Source organism: Muntiacus reevesi, chromosome 14 (assembly GCF_963930625.1).
Source record: "Muntiacus reevesi chromosome 14, mMunRee1.1, whole genome shotgun sequence".
NCBI lineage: Eukaryota > Metazoa > Chordata > Mammalia > Artiodactyla > Cervidae > Muntiacus > Muntiacus reevesi.
The window spans coordinates 11,885,064-11,912,550 of NC_089262.1; the positions used below are offsets into that span (position 1 = coordinate 11,885,064).

Consider the following 27,487-nt stretch of genomic DNA (forward strand, 5'->3'; position numbering starts at 1 on the left):
ATATTCTTTCTAATATGTAAAACAACTAAGTTACCTAGAGATTCCTTATGTCATTCCTTTATTTAATCCCTCTTTTGCTTCAACAATACGTGAGTTGTGAACTTCCAGATGTTCAAGCTGGCTTTAGAAAAGGCAGAGGAACCAGAGATCAAACTGCCAACATCCACTTGATCACCGAAAAAGCAAGAGAATTCCAGAAAAACATCTATTTCTGCTTTATTGACTATGCCAAAGTCTTTGACTGTGTGGATCACCACAGACTGTGGAAAATCCTGAAAGAGATGGGAATACCAGACCACCCGACCTGCCTCTTGAGAAACCTGTATGCAGGTAAGGAAGCAACAGTTAGAACTGGACATGGAACTACAGACTGGTTCCAAATAGGGAAAGGAGTACGTCAAGGCTATATGTTGTCACCCTGCTTATTTAACTTACATGCAGAGTACATCATGAGAAATGCTGGGCTGGAGGAAGCACAAGCCAGAATCAATATCACTGGGAGAAATATCAATAACCTCAGATATGCAGATGACACCACCCTTCTGGCAAAAAGTGAAGAAGAGCAAAAGAGCCTCTTGATGAAAGTCAAAGAGGAGAGTGAAAAAGTTGGCTTAAAGCCCAACATTCAGAAAACTAAGATCATGGCATCCAGTCCCATCACTTCATGGCAATAAAATGGGGAAACAATGGAAACAGTGACATACTTTATTTTGGGGGGCTCCAAAATCACTGCAGATGGTAACTGCAGCCATGAAATTAAAAGACGCTTACTCCTTGGAAGGAAAGTTATGACCAACCTAGACATCATAATAAAAAGCAAAGACACTACTTTGCCAACAAAGGTCCATCTTGTCAAGGCTATGGTTTTTCCAGTGGTCATATATGGATGTGAGAGTTGGACTATAAACACAGCTGAGCACCGAAGAATTGAAGCTTTTGAACTGTGGTGTTGGAGAAAACTCTTGAGAGTCCCTTGGACTACAAGGAGATCCAATCAGTCCATCCTAAAGGAGATCAGTCCTGAGTGTTCATTGGAAGGACTGATGTTGAAGCTGAAACTCCAATACATTTGCCACCTGATGCGCAGAGTTGACTCATTTGAAAAGACCCTGATGCTGGGAAAGACTGAGGGCAGGAAGAGAAGGGGAAGACAGAAGATGAGATGGTTGGATGGCATCACCGACTGAATGGACATGAGTTTGGGTGGGCTCTGGGAGTTGGTGATGGACAGGGAGGCCTGGCAAGCTGCAGTTCATGGGGTCACAAAGAGTCGGACACGACTGAGTGACTGAACTGAACTGACATCATATATTCCTTCTGATATGTAAAACAACCAAGTTACCTAGAGATTCCTCATATCATTCCTTTATTCAATCCCTGTTTTGCTAAAAACATTTGAGTTATTAAATAGAGAACGTTTATATGCGATATTTCTTTTAATCCTTCAACTAGCATGTGATGGCATCACCAACTCGACAGACATGAGTTTGAGCAAGCTCCGGGAGTTGGTGATGGACAGGAAAGCCTGGTGTGCGGCAGTCCATGAGGTCACAAAGAGTCGGACATGACTGAGCAACTGAACTGAAACTAAGCACGTGTTACTGTATTAATAATAACAGTAATTGCTTTTATTATTATCTATTGTATGCTAATTACGTGCTGGACATTGTCAGTTTTATTCTGTCAGCAACCCAGTGAGATGGGTAACATGATTAAATCCATTTTACAGATGAGAAAAGTGGAAGAACCCAAAGAGGTGAGTTGCCTATCCAAGGTTACAAAACTGCAGGTGATGAGAACATCTGGATGGAATGGATTGGGAGCCTAAGCTCTTAACCTCAACAACAGTGTGACATACTCTATGCATGTGCCTCCATGCTTTTTTGCAGAAAGATGTAAACATGAGCCGGATATAACTAGATACCTAACTTCCACTTGTGGCGCAGTTGCGATTCCTCCAAAGTCACATGAGTGCTATGGTGGTAAAGCAGGAGAGCACCCCAAATATCCAGGCTCCTGGATCACTGCCCTTGACCCAGGACGTGCCCCACTGTGGGACGAGGAGGTGACCATCTTAGCCTGCAGCATCAGGAGAGGAGGGCCTAGGGAGTCAGAACTCAGGTTCCTATAGGACAGAGGCCTTTTACTGTGTCTACCTCACTATGTACCTGAGAAAAATTAATTCATGACTTCAAAATACAAGGGACGCTTTCCTCATGTCCAACTGAGGCTTTAGTTTCCAGTTTCATCCCTACATGCACAGTCTTGAGTAGAACACGACCACAGAAATTCCCAGAGATGCGCATTCAGCCCACAACAGACAAAGGTGATTCTGATAGCAGCTTTACTAGCCAGGAATCACAGGCAAATTACATAATATCTCTAACCTATTATTTCCCCATCTGCAAAATAGTTATGATACAACTTCTAGAGTTGTCATAAAGACTAAATGAGTGAATATATGTGAATGCCTGGTGTAGCATAGTGCTTAGAATGCAGTAGATACCCAAAGTGTGTTAGATTTCTCCTCTCTGCCTCTACACACGTATAGACGTGTGTGCATATACACAGCTATCTTTTCACTAAACCTAACTCCCCAGACTCAGGTTCCAGAAGACTAGCAGAGTTCCAGGTTTACAAACTGAAAGTGGATTAAATGCTGTGGGGCTCAGGTACGAGGAGGTCTCCAGCTCTGGGTCAGTGCATGGGGCTACCCCCATCCCAGCACCGTGAACGCACAGTGCTGGATCGGGGTGGGTCACAAGGCACGCTTAGACACACGTTTTCTCCTGCAGGAAATATTCTCATTAGCTATAGGGACGCCAAGATGCTTCTCAACCTGCTTAGCAAGTATCACTTTGTTCCCCCAAACACTGTAATCACCATTTTCCCATCACATGGGGTATAGCACAAAAGTTATTAAGAGCATCACTCTCTCTGTATATAGGAGACTTTACTGAAGAATTGATGCTTTGGAACTGTGGAGTTGGAGAAGACTCTTGAGAGTCCCTTGGACTGCAAGGAGATCAAACCAGTCCATCCTAAAGGAATTCAGTCCTGAATGTTCATTGGAAGACTAATGCTGAAGCCGAAACTCCAATCCTCTAGCCACCTGATGCGAAGAACTGACTCGCTGGAAAAGACTGTGATGCTGGGAAAAATTAAGGGCAGGAGGAGAAGGGGACGACAGAGGATGAGATGGCTGGATGGCATCACTGACTCGATGGACATGAGTTTACGAAAGTTCCTGGAGTTGGTGATGGACAGGGAAGCCTGGCGTGCTGCAGTCCATGGGGCCGCAAAGAGTTGGACATGACTGAGTCACTGAACTGACTGAACAGATGAAAAGAACAGTGGAATGTTAACTTCCTATCACTAACAAAACATCTCTTCAACCACAAAGGTATTTGGCAGCAAGTTTCCACCAACTTCTATTGAAACAAAAAAAAAAGAACTGCAGTTTTCTTTACTTTTTTATTAGCACTTTGGAATTCATAGTCACCTTTTCTGTTGCTTATTTTTATTTCCTCTCTTACCTGCAGCTAATGAGCGTCACCGCTGACTAATGCCCAGCAGGGTGAGTGCACTTATTCCACAAAAATGTGTTCTTAAGTCATAAAGGCCTGCCTGTATTATAAAATTATTGCTTTATTACTACCATGCTGAGATGTTCAATGTCACATGGCGAAGGATTTTTACACATTAGTCACAAGAAATAAAAAAGTAACACCTAACTGAATGTGAGAAAGATTTTTCTTTCACTTTATAAGGGAAATATTTTTGCAACAGTGTTGACTAGATGCAACAAAATTTCTAAAGTATTACTTTTGGCTGAAAGAACATTTGACTATTAATTCTATAAAATAATCACGACCCTGGGACTTCACACCACCGTAAGGATTAAAGAATATGAAGATCAGGGCTTCCTTGATGGCTCAGTGGTTAAAGAATCTACCTGCCAAGGCAGGAGACATGGGTTCAACCCCTGATTCAAAAAAATCCCACATGCCTGCGGAGCAATGTAGCCCGTGCATAACAACTACTGAACGCACACACCCTAGAGCCCAAACTCAGCAGCAAGAGAAGCCACCTCAATGAGAAGCTTGTGCAGCGCAACTAGAGAGTAGTCCCAGCTTGCTGCAACTAGAGAAAGGCCCATGGGGCAATGAAGACCCAGAACAGCCAAAATTAAATTAATAAATAATTTTTTTTTAAAATCATGAAGCCACAGGCAGTGTGTCTGCCAAGCCCAGGCACACACATGGATCCTTTCAGACACAGCTGGGGCATAGGGAGCGACACTTTGTACCAAGAGGGAAGCTGAGTACCCTCATGTCTTTTCTAATGTTCATGGGTGCCCCTTCCGTTACACACAGTCTGTTCCCCAAACACAGTGCCTCCGATGCTAGCTCCTGTTTCTGCACACTTGCCTTTGCTCCATGGATATTACTTCAATGTTCTCTGCTCAGCAAACTCTTCCCCGAACTCCTGAACTCTCTCACTCCCTGACACACCCTGTGTGTGTCTTCTTTACAGAAACAAGAGCTATCTGAAATCAGTCTGTCCATTTACACTCCGCCCTCATTATTTGTGGGACTAATGTATCTATCTTCCCTGGTGGCTCAGCTGTAAAGAACCTGCCTGCCAATGCAGGAAACCCAGAACCGATTCCTGGGTCGGGAAGATCCCTTGGAGAAGGAAATGGCAACCCACTCCAGTAGTCTTGCCTGGAGAATCCCACAGACAGAAGAGTCTGGCAGACTACAGTCCATGGGGTCACAAAGAATCAGACACAACTTAGCAACAAAACAACAACAATGCATGTATAGCTTAATGAAGCCCAGATTACCGATGGCTCCTAGGACAAATAGGGGATCAGCTTCCTCAGAGACCTTGGTCACAGAATTGTCATCAACCGATCAATACATAACCTTGTTTTCTGTGTGTTTCTGTTTAAAAACCAATCAATACATAATCTTGCTTTATGTGTGTTTTTGTTTAAAGTCATCTTTTTAATACACTCTGTTGATTCATACACTGAACTCAAGGCCAACAGCACTGTGACTCACACCTGAACGAAGCTTGTCTAACACACACGATTTCTCCATAAGGTACATCACAGCCTTCTAGTGCTCAGGAACCTCAGACAGCACTTCAGCCCTACACTCGAGGGCCATTTTCAACAACGAAAAATAGAAAAATATGAACACCTTAGCACTAAATAGACCATGGAAAGGGCACTTGTTTACAGTCTGAGCTGAAACAAGAAGCAGAGACAGACTTGCTCCACCTAAGCTGGAAACACACATGTCACGAGGTTCAGATTTTTCACTGCTTTGTACATGTCTGTGAAAAACCATGAAAGTGCCACAGGCATTAACCTTAGGGTCACAAATAAATTTTAAGAGTGTAGGCAAATTCATACAGAATCCTTGAGAAGCAATGACTATATTTGCCTCTTTTCCAGTTACCCGTCCCTCCCTGAGACTGAGCTCCGTGCAAATGGGGGTTCTGCGTGGTCTTTCCTCACTGTTGCACCCCCAGCAATAGAGCAGCGTGTGTCAGATGGCTGATACCTTGGCTGACTTACTGAGCTAGAGCTCTTTCCCTCTGCCCAGAAAAGTCTGACTCTAACACCCTCTCATTCTCATCTTCCAAAACACAACTCAAAAGCAGCCTCCACCTCCTACCAGGTTTAGTTGTTTTCCTTCTAGAGTCCCTGAACATCCTAAGAGCATCTCTTATCATGTGTATCTGTTAGTCACTCAGTCATCTCTGACTCTTTACGACCCCATGGACTATATAGCCAGGCTCCTTTGTCCCTGGGATTCTCCAGGCAAGAATACCGGAATGGGCTGTCATTTCCTTTTTCGGGGCTCTTCCCAACCAGGGGATGGAACCCAGGTCTCCAGCATTGCAGGCAGATTCTTAACCACTGAGCCACCAAGGATCTCTATCATAACATGCATCAAATTCTGTTTAAATTAATTGTTTACTTATCCGTCTCCTTCACTAGGCTATGAGTCCCTTGTGGGCATGATCTGGTTCATAACTACCTTTATCTCTTGCAGGTAAGGTTGTATCTGGTTTATACTAGGAATTTAGCAAACATTTGCTTAAAAAGCAAATGTTCAAAGTTTATACATCTCTTTACAAGTATGGTATTTATCTAAGGGATAAATATACTAAAAATTATCCTTTACAGAGAGATTTTTGCCTCTTGTTTAAAGAAAAATCTTCGTGCTTCTATCATAAAATTAGGACTTCCTTAGGATCTACTATCTTGGCCACCTCATGAATTTATGGCTTATAATGATCATCTCACCATGTATATCAAATCACCATGTTATACACCTTGGTCAGTCGCTTCAGTCCTATCTGACTCTTCGCAACTCTATGGATTGTAACCCACAGGCTGCTCTATCCAAGGGATTCTCCAGGCAAGAATACTGGAGTGGGTTGCCATTTCCTCCTCCAGGGATGTTATGCACCTTAAACATGTGCAATTTTATTTTAAAAGGAATATAATTTTTTAAAAGTGAAAGTGAAATGAACAGTGTCTCCTCATACTGTGAACAGTGGTTTATCCCTGAGGAGACGTCAGCTGAGTGAAATGCAAAACCCTCTAGAAAACATCAAACCAACAATGGAAAATAGTTTAGGTGTTTTTAGACTTGTCAAACACAGCTTTGATAACTCTGTCAAAGGATTCTGTTTTGATGTGTGTGTTTCATAAAAGTGTCACATTCATAGGCTGCAATGTGAACCCAGCATTTTACCATAAGCTACTGAATTAAGCCAATGTCCCTGAATTCAATCCAGACTTCACAGCCTGACTTAAATCTCCAAGCTGGAAGAGTCACGACCTCCGGGAGCCCTGTGCAGTCCCACCTGGAAAGGCTTCTTTCCTCCTTTCCACCACTTGTCCAACTCATCATTCAAGCCCTATCCATTCTTCCCAGCCCTTCCGGGTCTACCTGCTCCCAAGATCCAACCCCTGACAGTTTCATCCCACTCTTATCTCACCCTCCTTTCTCACCAGTAGTAACTATTCCAAACCCTTGTTCTTATCTCATTAACTAATGCTCCATGAGTATCCTTATATATTTTATCTGCTTTATTAGATAGGCAAGAACTATCCAGAACCATTGCCTCCCAGCAGCACTCAAGGAGGAGTCCAGAGGTCAGTAAGTATTCATTAAACACAGGTGTGAATACGAAGCTACTTGATAACAGAGTATAATCCTTATCACATAATAACAAAAATAATGAGATCCTATATTTATAACATCATTCAACCCCATAGTACCAACTGTACCTGAAGGCACAGACAACTTACCATTATTTTCAGCATAAATCCTTATGACAGGCATCAACTCAAAGAGCACTTTGGGCTTGGACTCGATAAGTTTCATGTTCCTCCTGTCCCAGCCAGCACCTTCAAGATACAAGCCATAGACATAGACACCCTCTGTGGGAGGGGCAGATATGTCATCCTTCATCCACTTGGTGACTTCATTGCAAAGAACCATATTGTCCAGAGCCCAGCCTTTGTTGGCTCGAGTTATTTCCTACTCAGGGCAAGAGCAAAAGAAAAGGATGGCATCAGCAACTAGATGCAATGTAAAAAGCATAATTGTGACAACAATATAGCCCCAGATTCAAAAAAGGTAGGATAGTATTTAAAGGGTTTTAAAAGATCCTCTCATAAGCAATACCCGTGTCCTAATTTAACCATATTTATACTTCAGTGTCAAATAATTTGATGCTTTCAAATTATGGTTGTGGAGAAAACTCCTTGGACTGCAAGGAGATCAAACTAGTCAATCCTAAAGGAAATCAGTCCTGACTATTCATTGGAAGGACTGATGCTGAAGCTGAAGCTCCAATACTTTGGCCACCTGATGTGAAGAGCTGACTCATTGGAAAAGACCCTGATGCTGGGAAAGATTGAGGGTAAGAGAAGAAGGGGACAACAGAGAATGAGATGGTTGGATGGCATCACCGACTCAATGGACATGAGTTTGAGCAAACTCCGGGAGATAGCGAAGGAGAGTGAACCCTGGCGTGCTTCAGTACCTGGGTTTGCAAAATATCGGAGATGACTTCATGACTAGATAACCATTTTAAAAGAAATATAAAATCAAATAAAATATAAAAATAAATATTTTAAAATCTAAGCTAGCAGCCTGAGAACAAGTTGCTGGATTTATGTTGAGGACAAAGTTAACTGCTGGTGCCCAAACCAGACAATCATTCTGCCTTATTATAAACTACATATTTAAAACTATAATGAAAGAAGCAAGCCCTCCAGAGGAAAATTGTAATAACGCAACAGGTAAAAATCAGTGCTATCACCTGTCGCATCGCAGTTAAAAATCCTTGAGGGTTAAAAAAGCCCGTCATCCAGAAGCAGTGGGGTCGGTCATTGAAAATCCAAGAGGTAAACTGGCAGTTTCTTTCAATAAGTTCAGTAAACCAGAAACCCAAGGTACTTGAAACCCAAGATGCCTGAAATGCAAACATGAAAACATGAATTAATACAGGCTTAATTCTACTGTGTAACTGACTATATTCACAGAAAAAAAAAAAAACAATGATGAAATATCAATTTCACTCTTAGAATTTAGAAGTCCCCAAGGCATAAATTTCTGCAGGGTTCTGACATTTAAGATGCCAAATTATTCCTTTTTAATAATATGAAGTATGTTAGAATCAACTAAGCATCATGTGAATTCCAGATTAATCCAGCTTGGCATGCTGTTCAAGACATCTGCTGTCAATAAAATTTCCTTCCACAGATGAGTATAGTTAAGATCAATTCTGCCATAAAGCAATTAAAACAATTAATTGAATTAAACTTAACGGGCTCCAACTATTTTTCCTTAGGCTATATTTTCAATAGATACATTATAAAATAGCATTTCTATTTATGTAAATGTGCTTATGGCCTTAACAGCACTTTATATTCTGTGAATGACAAATGTAGAAGCCTTTCTCCTCTTATTTTTTATGGGGCAAACAACATTTATTTTCTGAAGTTCCTATCTCTTAGAAGGCATTTTTATATTCTCTGATGAAGGAAATAAAAATGGAAACACAGGTCTCCTTACCACCAACAAATTAATTACATTCATTGCCTGTAACGTTCTGCCTGAATTCACATGTGGAACTCATGTTATTATAACAGGCATGGAAACGTCATCAATATTATCAGCAGTCACACTAGAAGGTATCTCCAAATCATATTTTATAACATTTCACTGTAACTGCACTATTTTATGAGTGAATAAATGTACTGATCAACCTGAATAGATAAACCACTCGAATTTCAAATAGCTTGAGAATTGATATGCCTATTTTACAAGAGTCACTGAGATTCCCAAAGACTGTTAATAAGTTGAGTAGAAAAAAGTCCTATATAAAAGGATTTTAAGTTCCAGGAAGTGGGACTTCCCTGGAAGTCCAGCGGTTAATCCCTAGTTGAGGAACTAATATCCCACATCCTGTGTGGCACGGCCAAAATTTTTTTTAAAAGAGATTCTTAGAGTCCCTTGGACAGCAAGGAGATCAAACCCATCAATCCTAAAGGAAATCAACCCTGAATATTCATTGGAAGGACTGATGCTGAAGCTGAAGCTCCAATACTTCAGCCACCTGATGTAAAGAGGTGACTCATTGGAAAAGACCTTGATGCTGGGAAAGACTGAGGGCAGGAGGAGACAGGGATGACAGAGAACGAGATAGTTGGATGGAATCGCCAACTCAATGGACATGAGTGTGGGCACACTCCGAGAGACGTGAAGGACAGGGAAGCTTGGCATATGCTGCAGTCCATGGGGTCTCTAAGAGTTAGACCCGACTTAGCGACTAAACAGCAGTGTTTAAAATGAGGTAACTCATTCTATCTCTTTATAGGTGTGTTAACTGAAAGATATGTGTTTATACAACATTTGATCTGAAGGCACAGGGACCCATTAACTTGCCATTGTCTTCTGGCAAGGATCCCTGTTCCAGAACTGCAGGCGCTGTCCAAGCTGGGTCAGCTGGTCTAGTGGGGAATGAGCCCACAGTGGTCAGGGACCAGGTAGGTCACTAGCAAGAGGACAGTCAATGCATACAGGAAACTCTCTGGCCTCCGCAATGAATTTTTTGCAGGGGAGGAGAGAAAGGGACCTGGTCAAAGCTGATTCTGAGTTTCTAAGCTGTGTGTCTAGAGGGATGGATGGGATGGTGGTTAATCAAATAAGCTGAGAAGATAGTAGATGAGCACTCCCCAGTTACCATATGCTGCTTTCTGTCCCACTGCCTTGGAATCTGCCAAAGCCCTGGGTGAGGAATCAGAGGCTCAGCACTAAAGGAGCCTCTCCTGAGAGATTATCAGTTCTAACTCCACCCTGTCCCATCATCTCATTTACCTGACTGACCTCCAAAAGTTCCAGTCACCCCAGGACCCAATCTCATCTCTGTAAATTGCCCACCCTGGATAATCCCCACCCTCCCGTCTTCCGAGTCCTCCCACCACACGCTCAGCACCCTCGGTGCCACAATCAGCAAACTCCTCTACAAGGACACTCAGGTTCTCATTTTACTTCTCCAAGTAGAAAAACACCTCTTCAAACCACATCTATTTACCATACTATTATATACAGAATGGGTAAACAACAGGGTCCTACATCCCGTGGCAAACCACAATGGCAAGGAAATTTTTTAAAAACCCACATCTTACTGTATATATACACACATATATATAATATTCCATACACAATGGAATATCACTCAGCCCAGATGGGAGGGGAGTTTGGGGGAGAATGGATACATGTATTTGCAAGCCTGATTCCCTTTGCTGGTCACCTGAAACTACCACAACACTGCTAACTGGCTATTCTCCAATACAAATTAAAAGCTTCAAAAATGATAATAAAGTAAGAAGAATGAAATAATGCCATGTGCAGCAACACAGATGGACCTAGAGATTATCACACTAAATGAAGTAAGTCAGAAAGAGAAAAAGAGAGTCACGGACATAGAGGAAAGAAATGTGATTACCAAGGAAGGAGGTGGGGGAGGGAAGGATGGGGAGTTTGAGATTAGCAGATGCAAACTATTGTATGTAAAGTGGATAAACAAAAGGCGCAACCGTACAGCACAGGGAATTAGATTCAACATCCTGTGATAAGCCACAAAGGGAAAAATACAAAATAGAATATACACATATAACTGAGTCACCTTGCTACACAGCAGAAATTAACACAGCGTTGTATTAAATCAACTATGTTTACATAAAAATTTTATAAAAAGCCCGTATCTCTCGTTTAGCACAATTAATAATATGCAATCAGTAAGAATACTGTTAAACTATTATCTTGTTACCTTGAGAGATATATACCCACATATTTACAGAAAAAGCAAGGAAGATTTCTCCTTGGAGTGACTTTTGACATATGTGTATGTGTGCCTAGGAACATCCCCTTAACTAACATCACAAGCTTTGAAGTCCATGAGTTTGGGTTTAAATTCTGATTATTGGATTTCTAAGGTGTGTGATCTGGGAAAACATTTAATCTCCCCTTACCTAAGTTCCTCATCTGTAAAATATGGGTAATAAATTGTAAGATTTACATGAAACAGTGCATACAAATTGCCTAGCAGAGAACCTGAGATGTGGGAGACATTAAATCATTTTCCCTACCTACAATCTAAAAATACAGGGCTCTAAGAGGATTAGTCCCTAAGCAAAAGAACACTCTTAAGCACATTATCCGTACAGGCTTTCACTTGCCAATTACAATTATTCACAGCAATAAAGTGATTAGGCAGGATAAGAGCTGACTTAAACATACTTTCTTCCAGCGAGCAGGAATCCTGGCATCAAACATGCAATTCAGAGCATCTCGTAGATTTTCGCTCATGATGATGGTGCCATCAATGGCAAGTTTCAGCTCGGTCAGGGTGCTTCGGACCAGGGTGAGTACCCTCTGCATCCTGTCTATCTCCTGTCTGAGGAAAATGTTCATTGGCTGGAATGGCCCCATCTTCTGCAGCCTCTCCTTCACCTGCCATGGAGACATTAGCACATAAAAATCATTTGACAGCTACTAATGTTCTATATGGGGGCTTCCCTGGTGGCTCAGATGGTAAGGCATCTGCCCGCAACGCAGGAGACCTGGGTTTGATCCCTGGGTCAGGAAGATTCCCTGGAGAAGGAAATGGCAAGCCACTCCAATACTGTTGCCTGGAAAATTCCATGGATGGAGGAGCCTAGTGGCTCAGATGGTAAAGAACCTGCCTGCAATGTAGGAGACCTGGGTTGGGAAGATCTCCTGGAGAAGGAAATGGTTACCCACTCCAGAATTCTTGCCTGGAGAATTCCTTAGATAGAGAAGCCTGGTGTCCAGAGGAGCCCAGGACCCATACAGTCCATGGGCTTGCAGAGTCGAACACCATTGAGCAACTAACACTTTTACTTTTCACTTTCCCTGGTGGCTCAGTGGTAAAGAACTCACCGCCAAACAAGAGATGCAGGTTTGATCCCTGGGTCAAGAAGATCCCCTGGAGAGGGAAATGACAACTCTCTCCGGTATTCTTGCCTGGAGAATTACACGGACCAAGGAGCCTGACGGGCTACAGTCCATGGACTCACAAAGACTTAGACAAGACTGAGCATACACACAATGTTATATTATATACATGGTACTCTAGGGCTTCTGAAAGGGCCCTAAATTTTACAATTCCATAAATAGTAAGCTTGTTTTTAACTGTCAGAAAACAGAGAAGAAATAAAAGAAATATCTGTTAGAGGACCAGCTGATTTTTCATCCCAGGTGAGAGAAGACAGGCAGCCATTAATTCACAGAAGAATATAAAATCCACGTCCACATCCAAACAACAAAAACTTGTTGTTGTTGTCCAAACAACAACTGCAGTTATTGGGAAACATTCACTCACTGCCAATCTAAGACTTGATTATACACACATGGACACACACAAGCAGATGTGTATGTTTATGCAACAATTCTGAAAGTGAAAGTGAAGTCTCTCAGTTGTGTCCAACTCTTTGCGACCCCGTGGACCCACCAGGCTCCTCCGCCCATGGGATTCTCCAGGCAATAATACTGGCGTGGGTTGTCATTTCCTTATCCAGGGGATCTTCCCAACCCAGGGATCGAACTCAGGTCTCCCACATTGCAGGCAGACACTTTAACCTCTGAGCCACCAGGGAAGCCCAACAATTCTGAAGGCTGTCTCAAAAAACTAGATTTCTGTTTTTAAAGCTTTTTATTTTTCCCATCAAAGCATCTATCCATCCACTCACCCATTCATTTCCGTCTTGCAAGTATTTATTCAGAGTCTTTTGTGGATCAGATATCATGCCAGGCTGAATTGTTCTATCTTAAGCAAATTCAGCAAAAGGAAGATGACTCTTCTAAACTTCATACATACCACCACGTTTATTTATGAAAGGAAATGGCAACCCACTCCAGTATTCTTGCCTGGTCCCGTGGACAGAGAAGCCTGGCGGGCTACAGTCCATGGGGTCACAAAGAGTCAGACACGACTGTGTGACTACCACTTCACTTAATATATTTTAGGCACTTTCGTTGCTTTATAAATATTTCAGCCACTGCTAGACATGAATGACTGCTTTCCTGATACTATATTGAAAGCCTCTTATGAAAGCTGGTAACAGTATTGATTTTCTTCAAGCAAGTGATCAAGAGTTTCTTCCACAGGAAATGATTCCCTTGGTGAGAGTTCTTTGAGTTCAGTCTACAGTGAAAAATTAGCAGCCGAAATGGCCTGCTTCATGGAAAACAATAGGATGCTAAAGAAACAAAATGCAGAATTCCTTCTGAAAACCAAGTGGAAAGGGCAATATATAAAGAAACTTGGTGGTCCTATGACAGAAATGTCACAAGGTTAGTCCAAGTAATCTCTTAAGACTACAAGGAAAGTAAGCCACTTACTTTTGCTTTTAGCAAAGATTTAAACATGTTATCAGGGTAAAACTTTTCACAATACATGCTAAAATGTCCAAAAAAATTAACATAATTGTCAGTTTTGCTTAGAAGTTACTTGATATTACTTGATATAAAAGGACTTCCCTGGTGGTCCAGTGGCTAAGACTCCACCCTTCCAATGCCAGGGCCCCAGGTCAGGGAAGTAGCTGTCACATCTTGCATGCCACAGCTAAGACCCAGCACAGTCAAATAAAATACATTAATTAAAAAAAAAAAGATAAATCAATTTCCAAAACCCATGTGACAAAGAAGCTGCAGAGTTAATGATATAACTATAGACTCCTGAAATTAAGAAGGCCTGAATTATTTCTGTAAATAATTGACGCTTCACTCTAAGAATACATTATTTTCCTTTGAACGAATGACATTATGAAGTGCCTCCAGGAGACGTTATAGAAAAGCAATCCTAACCCATCGATACACACTTATAATTTAACTATGAAGATTAACTCTCTCATCAGACTTAATATTTATATTTTGAAATGATTACATCAATAGGTTCAAATACTTCTTTTACTGCTTCTTCAAGAAGTGAAGTCTTTAAATAATTTCTTTAATTTCAGAAAAATTATTTTTGCCCTCCTCCCTTCTTCCTCAGACTTCCCAGGTGGCACAGTGGTAAAGAATCCACCTGCCAAAGCAGGAGATGCAAAGATGTGGGCTCCATCCCTGGGTTGGGAAGATGCCCTGGAGAAGGAAATAGCAACCAACTCCAGCATTCTTTCCTGGAGAACTCCTATGGACAGAGGAGCCTGGTGGGCTACGGTCCCTGGGGTCACAGAGTCAGACACAACCGAGTGACTGAGCCCAGCACTGCTTCCTCACCGCCCCCGCATCCAACCACCCTCCACATCCACAGCTGTTTGCCAGGATGCCATCAGCTCACTTCAAAAGGACCATAGTCCGGGGGCAGCTTCTCCAGCATGTCATCAGCCAGCCGGGCCACCACGGCCTCCCGGGTCTCATCCCCTCCGCCAGAGCTGTCCTTGGGCTGGATGCCCAGGATGGTGTCCAGCACGTCCTTGGCCAGCTTGCTCTGGTAGGTGATGTCGGCGTTGGGGTGCAGCCCGAACACCTCGGGACTGTCGTAGGTGGGCAAACTCTGAACAATAAATAGCCACAGTGAGCTCAGACTGCTGACCCAAGCCCCAGTTAAATCACACGTCTTAGCAAACAGACATGATTTTATTAGGATAAGCATTTACATGATATGTCTTATTTGTGGCAGGCTACGACTGAGCGACTGAACTGAACTGAACTGAACCATCTCAATAATTTCTCTAGGAAAAAACCAAAAGTGGGACTCCCCTGGTAGTCCAGTAGTTAAGACTCTGCCTTCCAATGCAGGGGATGCGGACTCAGTCCCTGGTCAGAGAACTGAGATCCCACACACCTGGGTGCAACTAAGCCCATGAGCTACGACTGCTAAGACCGTGTGCCACAGCTACTGAGAGCAGACGTTACAACGGAAGACTCTGAACGCGGCAACAAAGATCTTGCATGCCAAAACTAAGACCCAATGCAGCCGAGTAAATAAATGAATATATATTTTTTAATAGAATCAAAAGTCATCCCGAAAAGAAAATTAACATAATAAGCCCATGGTTCTTTAATGTCTGCACTTTAAGCAAATTGATTCAGAGACACTATCTTATTTTATAATATACTTGTAAAATAGAAAGGGAACTATGGAATGGTATTTTGTTTCTCAATGGTCCCATCTAATTCAAACCAGTTGTTTAAATAAATGGTGTATAACTAATCATTACTAAAGATGACAGTTTTAGCAATTATGGCCCAATAAAACCAGAGGTGGGGAATATACTCTCCCAAGGAGGAGAGAGACTAGGGAAGGTGAGAAATATTAAAAGAGCAACAAAGTTAGAAAAGCAAACAGCAAGAGACCTTAAGAAGCAGAAAAGTGAAAGCCTCTCAGTCATGTCCGACTATACAGTCCATGGAATTTTTCAGGCCAAAATACTGCAGTGGGTGGCCATTCCTTCTCCAGGGGATCTTTCCAACCCAAGGATCAAACCCAGGTCTACCCCCATTGCAGGCGGATTCTTTAACAGCTGAGCCACCCAGGAAGCCTAAGAACACTGGAGTGGGTAGCCTATCTTCTCCAGGGGATCTTCCCGACCCAGGAATCTAACCAGAGTCCCCTGCATTACAGGCAGAGTCTATGCCAGCTGAGCTATCCGGGAAGTCCTTAAGAAGCAGAACAGCAGAACTAGCAGATAAATACTACCCCAGATACTTGAACAAAAGAAAATTTACCTACAATTTGACATATACTTCTATGTGAGAACTGCATACTTAACTTTATTCATGGTTTCCCTCCCTTCTAGTCTATTATTTCATTCCTTTTTGCTTAATGCCTTCTTATGAGCTAACTCAAATTCCTATAAAATGAGACATGTATAAATAAATATATGTGCAGGCATACCTAAATTTACACCTTCGTATGCACTTCTCCTCTTCACTGCAAATGATTTAAAGGCACATATAATACAGTTAAGACAAATATATTTGTAGATCTGAATTAATAAAAGTGTACAGCTGATGATATATGGTAAATTCATTACACATATATATCACAGAACCTCTAAATATACTGATAAATTTAGCTCTTTGGGGCCGTTTTGCTTTAGTTGGTTTACCCTGAGATAAATCTTAGAGGCAAAAGAGATCGTTAAATAATGATCTAATGAATTCCAGGTACAGAGACAGAAAATGTAGTTACTTGAAAGCACAAATCAAGTTTTCCCCCAGATTTCCTGTCAAAATCTTATTCCTTCTTGGAGTCAGACTTTAAAGTTGGAAGTGATTTTTCCCCCCAGGGATATATCTGGCAGTCTGGAGACACTTAAGGTTGTTACAATGAGGTAGGAAGTGAAACTGACATCTAGTGGGTAGACGGCAAGGGTGATGTCAACCATTCTACACAGGACTGTCCCCCGCCCCTACAAAAATGTATTCAGCTCCAAATGTCAATGGTGCCAAAGCTGAGAAACTCAGTCTTAGAGGAACCTCTTATACAGAGTGTGTTTCTGAGAATACTCATATGCTGTCCATCAGGTCAGGATTAAGAAACAGATGTCATGGAATAAGGTAAATGCTTTGAAACACAAAACAAGATTGAGTATAGGTGCCCTACACAAAAGGGCATCTGTGTAGGTTCCCTGGATCTAAATCTCCCCAATCTATCATCTCTCCAAAGAGAATTCCTCACTGGGGCATTAAAAGAGAAGGAAAGCGGGACCTCCCTAGAGGTCCAGTGGTTAAGACTCCGAGATTCCACTGCAGGGGGGGCATGAATTCTTCTTGTCCCTGGTCAGGGAACTAAGTTTGCGTGGACAAAAAGAGAGATAAAGGGGAAGGAGAGAACCGACACAAAACATACACTCAGAACAAATATAAGCAGTTTAGTCATTAGATGAATATAAACATACGAAGACAACATCTCTGGTGCTCAGAACCTTCCACGTTCAGTATGCGTCGCCATTAAAATTTCTTTTCAAAGAAGTATGAAGTATAAATAAATAACAACAAAAAAGTCACCTGGCTATAGATATTTGCCCTATGCATAAAACTCTGAAGATGACCAACCTGGATATACTGAAGATAGTTATCCACTGTGTTGCATTTTGGAATATTGTAGCCTTGGTAAAAGCTGAAATCTGGTCCAAACATATTTTCACTGAACCAAACCTTAGCAAGCGTGTTCAACAGTCTCTTGTCATAGTCATCGGTGACTCTGCCTCCATACTGAATCTCTCCTATCATGTAGCGGACAGTGGTCCAAGAGACACCCTGGGAAAAGTTACAGAAGGAAGGTGCAGAACTGATTACTGTCTCACCCCCATTTTCCCTGCCAAGTAACACCCATGTATGCATCGTCATCACTGTCATCCATGTCATCTGCTCATGCACTCATTCATTCACTCCTCAGTAACTAAAAAGTGCAGAAAGAAAAATAGACAAACATGAGGGGAACTCAAAGCTCCTGTTCATGATTTGAAACAGAGTCTGTTGCATTCATGTACTTCTTGACTTTGATTTCAATAGGAAAAAAAAATGCTTATTTTTTAAGAATATTGAGGCTGTTCCTTAAAAAGCACACATTCAAGAGTATGTGGATAAAGAAGTAGTATGTGTGTACAATGGAGTATTACTCAGCCACTAAAAGGAACAAAATAGGTCATCTGTAGAGAAGTGAGTGGATCTAGAGTCTGTCATACAGAGTGAGGTAAGTCAGAAAAACAGATATCATATGTTAACACATATATGTGGACTCTAGAAAAAAGGTACAGATGAACTTATTTCCAAGGCAGGAATAGGGACGCATACATAAAGAATGGGCATGCGGACATAGTGGGAGAACGGAAGGGTGGGAAAATTGGGAACTTGGGATTGACATATGTCCACTGTGTGTTAGTCACTCAGTCGTGTCCAACTCTATGCTACCCCATGGACTGTAGCCCACCAGGCTTCTCTGTCCATGGGGATTCTCCAGGCAAGAGTACTGGAGTGGGTTGCCATGCCCACCTCCAGGGGATCTTCCCGACCCAGGGATTGAACCCAGATCTCCTGCACTGCAGGCAGACTCTTTATCATCTGAGTCACAAGGGAAGCCTCATACATACACTGCCACATATAAAACAGAGAGCGAGTGGGAAGCTGGTGTATCGTACAAGGGGCTCAGCGCGGGGCTCTGTGATGACCTAGAGGAGTAGGATGGGGGTGGTGTGGGGGAAAGGAGAGAGGGGATATATTCATGTACATGGCTGATTCACTCCATTGGACAGCAGAAACTAACACAACATTTTAAACCAATTATATTTCAATTTTTAAAAAGTCATCTAGACTCTAAATTTTGGGGGTTTTAGGATTTTAAAAAACAAGCTTCTTCATCCATTGCTCCCTCCCTCCAATAGATCCTGTTAGGTTGTCTTACTTGTAATGTCAACTTGCCTTGGAGAAACAAAAAGATAATTAAAATGTGTTCATTTTTTCCCTGAAATTAAGAGGTTAGTGTGACCCAAGTTGCTACGACTTAAAGAGGATGACTTTGCCCGCATAGAAAACCACCGCTGTTACAGGATTTCACCCAAGGCTGGTGGGGGCAGGGGGGCGGGGTCATGTTAGCTCGAGGATTCAAGCCCCAAATCACCCAAGGCAGAAAGCAGTGTGCACAAAGTACCTTTTTGAGATCCATGTCATCTAGGTGGTTCTGGACGAACTGCACTGTGGCATTAAAATCGGCTTGGTTAAATTCATAGGGGATGTTCCAACCCAGGGGCCCGAACTTGCGCCTCTCCTGGACCGTGGAGTGCAGGAAAGCCACGGCATACAGAATGGGCTTCCACTGGGCCACGGCACTCACATCCAGCAGGTCCTGGCTCACCCCTGTTGAGGTCAGTGGGGAAAAACTGTCTCATCTCTCAAACATCTTTATTTTCTACCACTTTTACAAGTTACTAATCATTGCTGTAAATTCCTGATGTTAAAATTCACTTATCTTGAACCATCTTTATCATAGTCATATGGCAGTTGTAATTTAACTTTTGGGTCCCCAGAGGACATTTCTCTGAAAAATACGTACAGAGATTTGAGGGGAGTAGGGTCTCACTCATATGGATAAAGTTCTTACCAACATAACAAGAAAAAAGTGGGGATAAAAATGGTGGCAAAATAAAATACCGCTACTATTACTACAACTACTATTAATAATAGACATTATTATTATTATTATTACTATGAAGGGCAAGTACACAGGTTGCAGATACTTCTATATACTCTATTAACAATTTAATATTAATTAGAATACTGTATACAGTAGCCCATTGCTATTGAGTAGCACAAATGATTGGATATAAAATAAGCAAGAAGGAGATATTGTATAATATGGGGAATACAGCCAGTATTTTATAATGACTATAAATAGAACATAACCTTTATAAATTATGAATCACTATATTGTACACTTGTAATTTACGTTGTACAGCAACTATACTTCAATTAAAAAGAATAATAAAAAATAACAAAATTTAAAAGAAGCCCTTTGCAACCTGAGTATATTCTCCAAATTGTAATTATGATTATTATACAGATATATATTTGTCACACATACAATTATAAGTGTTTTCATTAGCAAACTGTTTTTACAGACATCATCATTCCACATCTACTCTATTGGCAAAAATGTGAACCTTGTTAACAACTCCAAAAAAAACTCTTTGTAGATTTTTCAAATTTATATGTAATAACTAAGTTGATGATTTTTGTTAAATACACTATTATAATTTAAATTTATCATTTTATTATCTGCATTTTAGATATGAGAAAACTGAAACACAGGTTGTTTGAGTGATGAGCACCCATGAGAATAAAGGCATTTGTTCAGGAAGGACCAGAAACAGGATTTTTAACTCCAAGCTCACGCTTTTTCTGTGACGATGAGCCTCAGACAGGAAGCTATGACACAGAGGGGGTGAATCTATTGGGAATAATCTTGGCTCCAGTTGGGGCAGGAGGGGCATTTGGGTCTGATTCAGTTGCTGTGGTCAGATTTCTAACTTCTCTCACATCCGACATCCTTACACGTGAGATAAAGGCAGATGCCATAATTTTAATTCAGCTTCTTGTCTTGGAAGAGGCTACTGCCCTATGTTAGGTATGGAGCATGAGGACCATAAACAGCAACATTATCCAGTTTAGATGTAACATAAAAAGGCAGCTGTCTAGCAGAGAAGGTTGCGGTTGTTTAGTTGCTAAATTGTGTCCAACTCTTTGCGACTTCATGGACTGGAGCCCACCACGCTCCTCTGTTAGTGGGATTTCCCAGGCAAGTATACTGGAGTGGGTTGCCTTTTCTTTCTCCCGGGTATCTTTCCAACCCAGGCATCAAGCCCGTGTCTCCTGCAGGAGGATTCTTTATCACTGAATCAAGTGGGAAACTGAATAGCATAGGCCAAAGGAGAGTGATACTGGGGAAACAGGAAAAACATAAGGTGGAATCCGAAGATCTGAGACCCTAACATGGCCAAGGATACTTCACATGCAGCAGGACAGAGGTGGCTATGCCCTCACCATCATGTTAAAGCATAGCACCACTTGCTATAACTAAACTTATCTAATTCCTTTTCCATAATGTCTTTAAAGAAAACAATGTAAGCATAAGAACTTCCATAAACTTGGAAGGATTCCTCGACTCACCACCATATGTTCTTTTCAGTCCTGCCCGGAGGCCCTGGGGGGGCTCATTGGCAAATTTGATGGACATCTGAAGGAGGGTGATGGGAAACTGCTTGTGAACCTCGGTTGTCATCCACAGGCGGAAAGAGTCATGTACAAGCTCAGTTTCTATAATTATATCCATCAGCTCATCCATGAAATCCAGTCCCAGATGGCAGTTCTGCAGAAGGGCCCATCCTCCCTAAGTCAGCAACAGGAAATGGAAATTAGTCCATTTTATGTTTCACCCAGAGATTCAAATTAGTACCTTCTTCAGAAATTAAGTAATTAAAATTTAACAGGGAAACACAGTAACCCCTATAAATTAATCTAGATGAAATCTAAGAATAGGATCAGATTTAACTGAGATAAGTTACATTTTTTCTTGTTCCACAAGTGTGTCTGATGGGATGCCATTACTAGCATGCATGACTACATGGTTGGAGTCATGAAAATCACCAAAGTGAAGCACAAAAAGAGAGTTCCTAGAATACTGGCAACAGGGTTTATATCCTCTAGAATGTGTAAGCACCTCCTCTGGGGAATCAGACTATTCTAACAAGAGTCTTAGAAGATAATAAGTCATATCTCTGATACACATTATTCTATGTGCATAAGAAGATTCTTTGTACAAGGCAACACAGGCAAAAATTTAGGTCATGCAATAATTTGTCATTTTAGTTGCTAAGTCACATCTTACTCTTTTGCGACCCTATGAACTATAGCCCACCAGGCTCCTCTGTCCATGGGATTCTCCAGGCAAGAATACTGGAGTGGGTTGCCTTTACCTTCTCCAGGAGATCTTCCCAACCCAGAGACCAAACGCAGGTCTCCTGCATTGCAAGGCAGATTCTTTACCACTGAGCCACCAGAGAAGCACCAGTAATAATTATTTCAATATATAATCCATAGAATAATTTTTCTAAAATCATCTACAATACCCAGATCATAATCTTGATTTATTTTCTTGACTGTAATTTTGGATCATTTGGATTTGATTGGTATAACCTGAGATATTTTTCTTTCCAACAGATAAATAAGTACTAGATCTAAAATCTTAATCAAGTTACATGTAAAACTGATCCTTTTGTAACGACACATATCCCCTTAAATTTTCTTCAGAAGTATATAATGAATAAATAACTATGGTGGCTCAGAGGTAAAGCCTCTACCTGCAATGAGGGAGACCTGGGTTTGATCCCTGGGTCAGGCAGATCCCCTGGAGAAGGAAATGGCAACCCACTCCAGTACTCTTGCCTGGAAAATTCTGTGGGCTACAGTCCATGGGGTCACAAAGAGTAGGACACGACTGAGCAACTTCACTTCACTAATTTTGTCCTATGAAAATTTAATTGATACTGTTCACAATTCAAAAAAAGGAGACTTAAATGTGAAACATAATAACAAAAAGGCTTCAGATGCTCTTTCATTCAGAATACAAGTGACTCCTGATCTAAGTTTCTTAGGTGAGAATTTTGATGATTCAACCTCATCCATGGAAAAGGAATCCCTTAGCCAAGTTTGCTTCTTTGGCCTCACTGCTTTCTGTATTAATGTTCTGTTTTCTTCTTACTGAGCAGATCTTCCATTTTACTATTCTGGAATAGTTGGTTCATTCTGGCATAAAACACTACTGTCTCTGACAAGTTTTAAACATGCTCATAATAGTAAAAATCTTTTCCATTTGACTAGAAATTAAACTACTAAACAGAAAACACAGATAAATTGAAGGCTAAAAATATTCCATTTAAATTCTAATTTAGCTTCCTGAAATTATAGTTATTTAAGTTAAATCATTATTTATTTTAAATGCATGTTAAATAAGTGTCCTGTGAATGTTAGTATCTTTGTTTTCTAAGTACAGTACGAGCAGAGGGAAGAAGGCAAGGTTGGGGGTCGGGGAGGCCAAGAGGAAGGAGAGTCCAGGACTAGACCTGGGATTCTGAATCATGGATTATTTTTCATCTCAAGAAAATCCAAGATACCAAGGGAACATTTCATGCAAAGATGGGCTCAATAAAGGACAGAAATTATATGGAAATAATAGAAGCAGAAAATATAAGAAGAGGTGGCAAGAATACACAGAAGAACTATACAAAAAATATCTTCATGACCCAGATAATTACGATGGTGTGATTACTCACCTAGAGTCAGACATACTGGAATGCAAAGTCAAGTGGGCCTTAGGAAACATCACTACGAACAAAGCTAGTGGAGGTGATGGAATTCCAGTTGAGCTATTTCAAATCTTAAAAGATGATGCTGTGAAAGTACTGTACTCAACATATCAGCAAATTTGGAAAACTCAACAGTGGCCACAGGCCTGGGAAAGGTCAGTTTTCATTCTAATCCCAAACAAAGGCAATGCTAAAGAATGTTCAAACTACCACACAAATTCACAGCAAATAGATGGGGAAGCAATGGATACAGTAAGAGACTGCATTTTGGGGGGCTTCAAAATCACTGCAGATGGTGAATGCAGCCATGAAATTAAAAGACACTTGCTCCTTGGAAGAAAAGCTATGACCAACCTAGACAGCATATTAAAGAGCAGAGACATTACTTTGCCAACAAAGGTCCATCTAGTCAAAGCTATGGTTTTTCCAGTAGTCATGTATGGATGTGAGAGATGGACCATAAAGAAAGCTGAGCACCAAAGAATTGATACTTTTGAACTGTGGTGTTGGAGAAGCCTCTTGAGAGTCCCTTGGACAGCAAGGAGATCAAATCAGTCAATCAAAGGAAATCAGTCTTGAATATTCATTGGAAGGACTGATGCTAAAGCTGAAACTCCAATACTTTGGCCACCTGATGCAAAGAAATGAATCATTGGAAAAAACCCTGATGCTGGAAAAGATTGAAGGAGGGAGGAGAAGGGGACGACAGAGGATGAGATGGTTGGATGGCATCACCGACTCAATGGACATGCGTTTGAGCAAGCTCCGGGAGTTGGTGATGGACAGGGAGACCTGGCGTGCTGCAGTCCATGGGGTTGCAAAGAGTCAGACATGATTGAGCAACTGAACTGAACTAAAATACATTTAAGCCATGTGCTTTCTGCCCTCCCTACTGCAAACTAAGCACAGCAGTCAGCACAGAGCACGAGAGAGGCCCCTCCCTTTCACCAAAGCTGGGGGCAGGGCATGGCTTGATGGAAGAGGTAAATACAGAGATTCCAGAACCCAACAGACTCAGTTCTAGACTGGGGGAAGGAACCAGGATGCAGCACAGTGGAAGGTTCTAGAGTCAGCAGTTGGGACCTAGACCCCGGTGGTTTCATGGTGGACCTCATGTCTGCTGGTTGGGGGGAGACAACCAGTTCTGTCCGAAATGGGGGGGTGTTCCCTGGGGGGCACAGAGGGGTCTTGAGATATTGAGGGGAGAGCTCAGGTTTAGTGAAGAAGGCATGGAGTCTGCTCCAAAATAGGCTGGAAAAGCATCTACACCACAACGGCATGTTCTCCAGTAGGAGTAAGAGGCAAGTGGTTCTGCCACCCTGTAGTTGGCCGACGGGTGCAGGCAGAGGGAAGCAGGGGTGGAGGGAGTCCATGGCAGAGCCAGGAATCCAAAAGAAGTCTGTGCTTAGTTACTCAGCCATGTCTGACTCTTTGCCACCCCATGGACTGTAGCCCGCCAGGCTTCTTCGTCCATGGGATTCTTCAGGCAAGAATACTGGAGTGGGTTGCCCTGCCCTCCTCCAGGGGATCTTCCCAACCCAGCGATTGAACCCAGGTCTTCTACATTGCAGGCAGATTCTTTACCACCTGAGCAACCAGGGAAGTACATTTATATATTTTACATGTGGAAATTGAGGTTAAGGTCCAGGGACTGACTACAAATTGACCTGCCAAAATGTACACCCTTTAGAGTCTTATTGTGTGTTGATGGTGCGGTTTTTCTCCCCTTTTCATTAAACCTGCGAAGTGACAGAAAGGATGGTACAGGTAGAAGGACCTTCTAAATGCCTTTGATAAACGACCGTGCGGATACCAGGGAGACTTCATGCGGCTGGGAGGAGCCTCTGGCTCTTCGAGGTGGTGACCCGAGTGCTCAGTTCAGTCCAGTTCAGTCACTCAGTCGTGTCCGACTCTTTGCGACCCCATGAATCGCAGCACGCCAGGCCTCCCTGTCCATCACAAACTCCCGGAGTTTACTCAAACCTATGTCCATCGAGTCAGTAATGCCATCCAGCCATCTCATCCTCTGTCGTCCCCTTCTCCTCCTGCCCCCAATCTCTCCCAGCATCACACTATTATAAAACTGGATCCATCTAGACACCTAAGATTAGACCAGAGTAAACACACAAGTGTTCTGGAGTTTGAGTTCCAGAGATGAAATAGGACCTTCTGCATTCAGGGAACTTTAAGTTCCTCAAAGTGCCTCAGCTCTGAACTTGTCCCATTAGCAGGTCATCATGTGGCTTCCAGCTACAATAGCCCCAGACCAGTCCTGCGCATGGCCTGGGCTGTACGCTGTTGAATTTGCAAAGCTGCCAAGGGCTCTAGGAGCCCACCTGGAAGGTGACAGGCCAGGTTTCCGGAAAACCTCTGGTACCACCACACAGTATTGGCAGATTCCTGGCCTCTGGAATCTGGGCCAGGCCTAGGGGACTCCAGGGCGCAGAATATGCATTCTGGATTGTGTTGTGGATTCTAGAGGGCTGTGGATTCCCCAAGCAGATCTACAGGGGCTGGAACCTGAGGCACAGAGAGGGAGCTGTGAACCCCAAACCCCAAAGAAGGTTCGGGACCTGGAGCAGGGTTTAGCACTATGCAAATGGGTCGGGAAATAAGATGCTCTCACTGGGCAAGCTTCCCAGAAGTCAAGGCTCAGCAGAAAATGTTTTACATTGTATTCATTTTTTCATGAAAATTTTCTAACAGGAATCATGCTTTTACCTGTTTAACAAACAGAACACAACACATAAATTTCAGTACTTAAGGATCTCTAAGTTCTTTCCTGCATTGTTATCTTATAAGCTGTAATGTCAACAACAGAATACAAAAGTAGACAACAGGTCTCACGTTCGCCATGGTCTGCTGCAGGAGCTTGCGAGCATGGATCTCCTGGCCCTGTCCCATGGACACGTAGCGGGTTTCTATTTTTAATCTCTTCCCCAAGGCGATGATGGAGTCTGTGGGGTCTGAGCCCATAGACAGGAGACAGATGAGCGGTGTCCGAGGATCAGATTCCTCCCACGTCCTTTCCAAGTCCAGGATAACGCCCTCTGCATACTTTTCTCCCATGGAGTCCATGATGTACTTACGGGCCTGCCAAAAACAGTACATGGGTCAACAAAACTAGCTCCAACCCCTAAAATTCATAATTCAGTGTGGTTCCCAAAATTCATTTTCGCAGATCATCTCAATGATGTTCTCAGTAACCCTGCCAGGAAAATAGGTTGGTTTTTTTTTTTTTCCTTGTTGGTTAATCTTTTTATTCCCTTGCTTGCTTATTTGTTTGAATCCTCACTCTGTCTGTCTTCAATGTGGGAGACCCAGGTTCGATCCCTGGGTCAGGAAGATACCCTGGAGAAGGGCATGGCACCCCACTCTAGAATTCTTGCCTGGGGAATCCCACGGACAGAGGATCCTGGCAGGCTACAGTCCATGGGATCTCAAAGAGTTGGACATGACTGAGTAACTAACACTTTGACTTTACTTGCCAAAAACACAATCATACATTTAAAAGACCAGAATCCAGGTTGGTCGAATCCTTGTCTGGGACCTCTTTGAATACACTGGCTGCTTCATACTATACAGAAGGTTTAAAATGTTTGGCAACTCTATTATTGAGGATGCTTTAAAGGAAAAGTGTGCGTGTGTGTGTGTGTGTGTGTGTGTGCGCGCGCATATGCGCTCAGTCCTGTCTGACTCTGCAACCCCAGGGACTCTAGCCCACCAGGCTTCTCTGTCCATGGGATGTTCCAGGCAAGGGTACTGGAGTGGGTTTCTGGGATCAAACCCGCACCTCTGTGTCTGCTGCACTGGCAGGTGGGTTCGCTACCACTAGCGCCACCTGGGAAACCCAAGGGAAAATTATAAGCATTCAAATAATCAAGTAAGCCGTACAATGCCTGGGATTGAATGGATACTTAACAGATAATTACTGTTAAATGACCACTTATGGGAAGAAATGTATTGAATACTTATTGAATTAATTAATTTTAAAGGTTTAACCCAACTGCACTTGGAGCACAGGATGCCACTTATTTTTGTATCTCTTAATAT

General features: G+C 42.2%; 1 protein-coding gene across 1 annotated transcript in view; it reads right to left on the reverse strand.

Moving 5' to 3' along the window:
- Positions 1–27,487, reverse strand: part of DNAH5 (dynein axonemal heavy chain 5) — a 308,357-nt gene that overhangs the window by 6,139 nt on the left and 274,731 nt on the right. Inside the window, exons 71-78 of the mRNA XM_065905594.1 lie at positions 26,282–26,527; positions 21,240–21,459; positions 19,225–19,430; positions 17,631–17,834; positions 14,908–15,123; positions 11,844–12,056; positions 8,359–8,511; positions 7,340–7,571 (exon numbers count right to left, since the gene is read on the reverse strand). Of these exons, the coding sequence (XP_065761666.1) occupies positions 7,340–7,571; positions 8,359–8,511; positions 11,844–12,056; positions 14,908–15,123; positions 17,631–17,834; positions 19,225–19,430; positions 21,240–21,459; positions 26,282–26,527 (1,690 nt within the window). The remainder of the gene's footprint in view (positions 1–7,339; positions 7,572–8,358; positions 8,512–11,843; positions 12,057–14,907; positions 15,124–17,630; positions 17,835–19,224; positions 19,431–21,239; positions 21,460–26,281; positions 26,528–27,487) is intronic.